Source organism: Mus pahari, chromosome 21 (assembly GCF_900095145.1).
Source record: "Mus pahari chromosome 21, PAHARI_EIJ_v1.1, whole genome shotgun sequence".
Taxonomy (NCBI): domain Eukaryota; kingdom Metazoa; phylum Chordata; class Mammalia; order Rodentia; family Muridae; genus Mus; species Mus pahari.
Genome location: NC_034610.1, coordinates 18,836,770 through 18,844,452, shown reverse-complemented (window position 1 = coordinate 18,844,452; position 7,683 = coordinate 18,836,770). Strand labels below are relative to the sequence as shown.

Sequence of the window (7,683 nt, the reverse complement as noted above, 5' to 3'; positions counted from 1 at the left end):
GAGTATCTGCTGAGTTAAAGGACTGATGGTGGAGGAAAAGATGGAGGAAATTGAGGAGGAAAAGCACCCAGGCTGTCAGCGTCCCTAGGGCCACAGGGATCAGGTTAAGTGAGGAGCCACCCTGCCTGGGATCCCTGAGCAGCCCTCAGAGGTGTGAATTCTTTGGAAGCCTGAGACTGGATCTTCAAAGTGCAGAAGGGCCTTGGCTGTTCCCAGTTCCCCATGAGGGGATTAGATTTTCTTCCCTGGCCCCTCTACTCTGTCTCATTCAGCTGCCACTCCATGGGGCTCCTGCAAAAGTGAACAGTGACAGTCAGAGGCATGTCGCAGCTGGGCAGAGCATGAGAATCTTTCATGTGAGGAGAGAGTGAGAGAGGTCTACATGCCCCCCTGATGTACCCCAGTGTTTGGAGGAGCACCTCAGGTGAAGAAGACTCAGGAACACGGGGAACCACACCACGGTCATATCTGACCGTGATAACTGACTTGTTGAATGATTGATCTGGGGACAGGCACGAGTCATTTACCTCAGTGGGATGGCTATGCATACGGGACATGCCACATCACCTGAGGACCAGCCAGCACCCCTCCCCATCTCCATCAACACTGCAATCCCCACTCCTGTCTGCCACTAGGCTGTCAGGAGGCCCGGGGGCCAGTGGATGCCTCTGGGGCTGACCAGGCAGCAGGAGCTAGCTCCAGAGGCAGACAATCCTGTCACAGCAGGCAAAGAGAGTGAAGGTGGAGCTGAGCCAGAGGGGACCTGTGGGATAGTATGACCACTGGGCTAGAGAGGTGTCTTGGAACAGGATTAGTGTGTCCCCACCTCCTGCCCACTCCTTTCCTTGGGTAGCTCCACTCACATCTTCCATTGCCTGGGCCGCAGCCAGGGCGCTGCCCTCCAGCAGAACTATCATATACCCAGGGAGTTGAAAATAACCCTGGCTTGGCACCACACCAGAACTGTTTACGCCCAGAAGTGTGAGCTGGCATCTCATCTGCTCAGCCCAGGAGATGAGTCTACTACTACCAGCCCCGCCCATGCGTAGCCCAGGGACTGGGGCTCACACCTGCCAGTAATACTGAGATTTATTTTGGTCCTACCAATGACCTCTAGGATTTACCTCATGCCCACCTATAAGCCCATAAGTGACCCCACGCCTTACTCGTGACCCTAACGTTATCCCAGTCCTACCAATGGCCCCAGAATCTTCAGAAAGCACTCTGCCATCCCTGTAAGCAAGGAAGCTGAGCTGAGAGCCTGGGCAAGCTAGAGTTTCCAACTCTTCTTTTTACTGCTTCCCGGCAATGGGGCTGAGAGCACTGTGTGCACAGGAGTGCCAAGCATCTGGTGACACCATATGGGTGACATTTGCATATGCGGGAGGCTTGTAGGGGCATTCCTCTGGGTACCTGTGGAGGCTGAAGCTCATGCGCATAGGAGGAGCCATGCAGTGGGAACATGTGCACTGCCCAATCCAGTCTTTATTGTTTCAGACACAGATACACTAGAGAAAGACTTGCCCGGTCACAGACACCACCGAAGGATACCCTGAAAGGAGGCTGTGGCCTGTGCTCCACCCAGGAGTGAGAGGCAGGAAAGGCTCTTGCCCCTCTGCCCCTGGAAACCCACAGGCCCCAAGGGTGTGAGAGGCAGCTCAGGTTCATGGGGGCCAGGAGATCAGAGCTTAGCTGATGGTCCCAAGGATCTTAATGATGTGGGAGTTAGGAGGCTTCTGATGGGGTGAGGGGAGGGTCCCTTCCCTAAAGGACAGAGCATGGATGGGGTGCTTGTCTGAAGGTAGCTGTGCAAGGAGGGAACAGGGGAGTGGGGTCTGTGAGAGAAGCTGAGCTAGCCTGGAAGCCAGTCGAGGGGAACAGTTCCGGATACAGGTGCAGAGATGATGGCGTTAGGGCCCCAGGAAGAAGAAGGCGCTACTGAGGGATGTGAGAAACAGCAACAGGCCCGAGAATGGGGTCCCTGAAAGGCTCGGGGAGAAACCTCTTCCTTCCATGGGTAAATTCCACATTGTGTTCTGAATCCATGAGATGTAGACACTGACGTTGGTGTAAACACCCGGCCTCTTGGACAGAGCACAATCAGATCCCCAACTCACCACCCCTGCCTGGATCCAGACATCATTAATGTCACAGACTAGGGGACCTCCGGAATCACCCTGAGGAGAAAGAAGGGATACACAGTTGTTGGAGTTGCCTGAGCCCACTGCCTTCATTACACAGGTAGAAAACAGGTTGAACTTCAACCCAGTCCCTTCAGACTCTCTCTTCATCGTACTAAACAGGATCAAGGAATTGGAAGTTTCTAGAAGGTTTCAGGGATGGGTGATCTGAGAACTGTACGTTTCCTGAGAACTGCTAGGGATCTAGTGTCTAAATATGAAGTTCTGCCGAAGCTGTGAGTTCAGAGCCAAAAGCAGGAGGCCACCTCAGAGCCGCTGACGGTGCTTCTTGCTTCAGCTTCTTTGATTTTATCTAAAACATCTCTTTGAAGAAACAATCAAGATGTATTTGGCAGTCAGAGTGTATAGAAGAGCAAACGAGAAAGGAGAAAACCAACCAAGCTTGAATATGGCCTGCTCTTGCTGAAATGTAGTCAACATTTTCTAGCATTCACCAAGAAGGGGGATGATGGAATCTGGTCCCAAAAGAAAACTTTCAGGATCAAGGTAAGATCAGTTATTTAATTCAATCTCTCTCTCTCTCTCTCTCTCTCTCTCTCTCTCTCTCTCTCTCTCTCTCTCTCTCTGTCTCTCTTTCTCTGTCTCTCTTTCTATATCTCTCTGTTTCTCTGTGTATCTCTCTCTGTGTTTCTCTCCCTCTCATCTCTCCCTCTCCCTCTCCCTCTCCCTCTCCCTTTCCCTCAGTAACTCTGCTGAGGGTGGAGCCCAAGGCCTTTCAAACATTTGGTAAACACTCTACCACTCACCCACACCCCCAGCTCTCTGGTCATATTTATTTTATTTTATTTGACAGAGGTGAGGCATGTGGGAGAGAGGTGTGTGCTGTCCTGTGTGTGCCATGTAGAGGCCAAAGGTCAGCATTGCATGTCTTCCTTCATCACTCCCCACCTAGTCTCTCACTGAACTTGGGAACATGCATTTTGATTGTGCTTACAAAATATCTGGAAGGGAAACAGCATCTGGGATAACTTTTTGAAGTGTGTGTGTGCGCGTGCACGTGCACGTGCACACGCACGCATGCTGTTGTTAAGATGCCCAACCCTCCTGAAGGTTTCTTGGTGTAGTGGGGAGAGGAACACCCTGCCTGCCCTCCGGGTTGCTGGTGAGGTGGTGCTGTCTAGATGTGTCTGACTCACATTACAAGCATCCTTCTCTCCTTCCTGGAAACCAGCACACAGCATGTCTTCAAGGATGACTGGCTCCGTGCTGGGAATGGAGTTCTCCTGGTAGTAGGTATCGCAGGTCTGGGCATCAATGAGAGGCACCTGCAACTCCTGCAGGGTAAAGGGTGGCGGGAGCGCTGGGGTTGGGAGAGAGCAGAGTTAGAAGAGGACACTCTGTCACCTCCTAGCTCCACACATCTAACCAAACCCTGTGACTGGGGGTCATTTTTCTTCTGCTTCTTTGATCAGGGCCCTGTTTCCCCACATGAGATCCTGAAAGCTTTGCAAAGGTATATCTGGGTGGGTTGGCATCCGAGCACATAGACAGCCTCACATCCCAACCTGGGAGATCAAGATGAGAAGCTCTTAACAGACACAGAGAGATCTGGGGAGACACATGGCAGTGGAGGTCTTTGTGAACCCCAAGGCTAAGACTGGAGCATTGTGGCTAAGAGGCCAGGATTGCATAGCACTGGCAGATGTTGAGAGGCAAAGAGGGGCCCTCCCTAAAACCCCGAAAGGTTTGAGGCCCAGATGATACCTTAATTTCAGGCTTCTGGTCTCCTGAACTAAGAGTGACCACCTATCTTATTTACCCTCTGCCTCAGGACACTAAATCAAGATGAGATCGCAGAAATGATGACAGAGATGAGGGCCATGCAGGTGACAGTTGGAAACGGAAATGCCTTTAAAAGCATCATGCTGTGTACCTCCTGCCTTAACCCCACTGGGTGAGCACTCTAGATAACTCACTGAGCAGAGGAAGAGCCGGGACCCCATTAGATAGTGAAGGCTGCTCAGCCAAAAATGACCCCTGGTAAGCACTGTCCACAAGGGCCTTGGCAGCAAAGATGACAGGAAGGTTGTGGTGCAGGCCCAGTTGACAACTCTTAGCCCATTGCTGGATGTGACACTGTCCTTCTGGTTATTAGATGCTAAGAGGACATCTGGGAGCTGGCAGCAGCCAGCTGGTGATGAGCTGTTGTGGCAGTGTTTCAATGCACCCTCTATAGTGGACATTCTTTGCATAGACTCCATATGGGTCCTGTCTGAGGGTGGGGACTGGCCCTAGGGAAGGTGTCAAGACTGGCCACCCTGCCACCAGCTCCAAACATCCTTACGTTGATTTGTGCCAATGTGTCCCCAGCCAGTGACCCAACACATGGTGCCAGGATCCAGGGGGTCGCCAGGTTTCGGGAGGCAGACCGGAAGCATGTAGTCATTGAAGGAGATGGGTGAAGCCAGCCGCACCAGGGCAATGTCTCCACTGCTGTGCTCATCCGCTGAATAGCTTGGGTGCTTGATAAACTGGGCCACAGCTCTCAGCTCCTTTGGCTCACTGTCCTCAGGGTAGGAGGAGATGGTACCCAGCAGTACTGTGTAGACAGACAGGGACTGGTCCCTGGGAGAAGCGGGAGGTCAGTGGGTGAAAATGAAAGACAGTCTTTATGTAGAGGCTCTAATACTGCTACTGGGCTTTTCTGAGAGCTAAGCACACCAAAGCAATGCCAAGCACTGCCTTTAATGATCACCATTAATGATCATTGTAACCCATAAATCTGCCATCACTCCCTCCATTTTTCAGGTGCAGAACAGAACTAGGAAAGCCATGTCACCCATCCAAAGGCCCCTGGTTATTGAGCAGTCTATTTGAGACCTTGGATTCTTGGGACCTAGACCGGTGGGTCAATGTGTAAGAATGTTTAGAGTACAAGCATAAAGACTCCAGTTTGGATCTCCACAAACCACATATAAGCCAGGCCAAGAGGTGTGCAAATCCGCAACCCCAGCCTGTCCCTATGGAGAAGTGGGAGGTGAAGACAGGAGAGTTAATAAAAGCTTCTGACCAACTAGCCCAGTAAATACAGCTGTGGACAAGAAGAGGAGCCCGGTCTCAGAAAGCAAAGTGAAGGCTGGAGAGATGGCTCAGTGGGTAAGAGCACCGACTGCTCTTCCAGAGGACCTGAGTTCAAATCCCAGTAACCACATGGTGGCTTACAACCATCTGTAATGAAGCTGGTGCCCCCTTCTGGCCTGCAGGCAGAATACCTACACATATTAAAGAGAACACTCTGCACATATACATTATAAATAATAAATAAATAAATAAATAAATAAAACCAACAGTAGCAATAACAAAAAAGCAAAGTGAAAGGTAAGGAGTGACCCCTGAGGGTGTCCTCTGACTGTCACACATGCACTGTGGCAGGTCTGTGCCCACATTCAAGCACTCATAACCACATACTTCACATATGCTCACATACATGCACAAAGACCTTGGGTTCTCAAGGGCTGATTTAGTAACTGTCTCCCCCCACTCCCCACCGTGTGTGTCTGTGTGTTTGCCTGTCGGTGTGTCCATGGGTACACATGTTCCTAGGCGTGTGCAGAAAACACGGGGTAACATCGGAGACCTTGCTCTATTACTCTTGGCCTTGAGACGGGTTTTCCATGTAACCTAGGGTCAGCAGTCCCCGAGAACCTCCTGCTTCCACACACACCCAGGCATAAGCCACATTCAGCTGTTTGCACTAACTTGGGTAGGGGATTCAAACTCAGGTCCTCATGCTTGTGCGGCAAACCCTCTTACCCTCTGAGCCATCCCTTCCATACAAGAGTTGATTTGGGGGAATAAGAAGACAGGTGACTGAGATATAAAATGGCATGACCCTGCCTCAGCTCCTGCCACAGTAGGCAGGAGTTGTGGTTCAAATGAAGAAATGAAGTAGTCTGAAAGGAATGTAGGGAAATCCAACTGGCCCCAGCCCACGTGACCCGTAGGGAGACACTCACTGGTTGAAGCAATGGGCAGCAGTCAACACCCAGTCCTCAGCAATCAGAGAGCCCCCACACACGTGTGCCCCACTCTCCCTCACGCTGACCTGCCAAGGCCACTGGCCCAGCTGGGCATCATGTCCTGACACGATGCGGCCTGATGTCCTGGGACGTCCACACACTGCAAGGAATCGGTAGGATTGGATGATACATGGCTATTCCGCCCTTCCCCTATACCCTCAAACCTGGCTCGTTTGTCACAGCCCCTGGGAACTTGACCAGTGTGGGTCAGAGGATGTCTCTAGTACCTGGTGCCTAATAGCACCTGCCTAACTAATATAAGGCCAGAAGGAGCCAGGATCAAACAGCTGTCTGGGTCTGCCTCCACACCTACGATTCTGCTGCCTCCTTCCTGTGCAATAAAATGGAGGCCAGCCTGAGCTACAATGAGACCAGGACTCAAAACTAAAAGAAACAGAACAAAACTAAAAAGAAAACAAACAACAAAAAAAAAAACACCCAAACAACAAAACCTGCATTCTATGTATCTTCCTGAAGGTCCCGTTCCCCATACCCCACCTTACCTGAATCCAAGTTAATGCTCCTCCTGCCTGTCGTGGTAGACAGGCCATCAGAGTCAGTTGGGAGGACCTCACTCCCCAGAAGAACTCCAGGAAAGAAAGTAAATAGGATGGCAGGCAGGGCAAGCTCCATGATACACCTGCTGGGCCAAACACTCCAGGAAGAAGAAGACGGACTGCAGCTCTGCTGTAGTTTCAGGACTTGCCCTGGGGTGGGGCTGAGCCTCCACACCTGCCCTGCAGCCTTGGGAGAGGCCTCGCATGCCTACTGTCCCTGGGCACAGAGACTCTGGCTTCCCTACATGCTTCATGCTCTGGGGTCCTCTGGTCCTCCCCTTCCTGATCCAGGAGCCACAACATCCACGACCCTCAACTTTCATTGATGCAGGATCATTGTGTAGTATGCCTGGCACTTGCATTAACCACAATGGCACCCTTGGGAGCCTTCATGTCCATCACTGTCCACCAGAGGGCAGCCATGGGCCTAGCTCTAGGCTGAAGGGCAGGCCAGCACCGGGCTGGAGCAGGGGCATGTGGGCACCCTCAGCCCCTGTGGTGTTTGTGTTCTCTAGAACCTTCTCTTCCGTCGGCCACCCTTCACTCAGTCTCTAGGCAACTCCTTTCAAAAAGGATCGTCGTTCCCAGAAAGGCTCACTGGCCTTCAAACACCCAGATGCCCCCACTGAAATGGAAACTGTACACAGTAATTATTACTTCACCAGCTGCACTGTGACTTTAATCACTGTAGAATAACATTAAGCTTTAGTCCCAGACCCCATCTTATCCAATATTAAAGTTTCCGCATCCATTTCCATCCTGTGTGCAATGCGTTCACCAATATATTTGTAATTTAAAATAAAGAAAACAAGGGGTTAGGCTATAGGTCAGTTGCTAGAGTACTTGCCCACAAACACAAAGCCCCGTGTTTGATCCCCAGTACCTGCATAAACCAGGTGTGCTGGT

General features: G+C 51.3%; 1 protein-coding gene across 1 annotated transcript; it reads right to left on the bottom strand.

Moving 5' to 3' along the window:
* Positions 1–1,465: 1,465 nt before the first annotated feature.
* Positions 1,466–6,871, bottom strand: LOC110338189 (serine protease 33-like). The gene is made up of 5 exons (XM_021221460.1): positions 6,724–6,871; positions 6,158–6,320; positions 4,486–4,766; positions 3,338–3,501; positions 1,466–2,177 (listed from the first exon to the last, which is right to left on the bottom strand). Exons 1-5 carry the CDS (start codon positions 6,851–6,853, stop codon positions 1,911–1,913), a joined length of 1,005 nt encoding a protein of 334 aa, XP_021077119.1. The 5' UTR covers positions 6,854–6,871; the 3' UTR covers positions 1,466–1,910.
* Between the last annotated feature and the right edge of the window lie 812 nt (positions 6,872–7,683).

Coding starts and splice junctions, on each gene's coding strand:
- LOC110338189 (XM_021221460.1), bottom strand. CDS start 6,853: ATGGAGCTTGCCCTGCCTGCCATCCTATTTACTTTCTTTCCTGGAGTT. Junction 6,321..6,723: donor GAGCATTAACTTGGATTCAG/GTAAGGTGGGGT, acceptor GATTCCTTGCAG/TGTGTGGACGTCCCAGGACA. Junction 4,767..6,157: donor GCTGCCCATTGCTTCAACCA/GTGAGTGTCTCC, acceptor CGCTTCTCCCAG/GGACCAGTCCCTGTCTGTCT.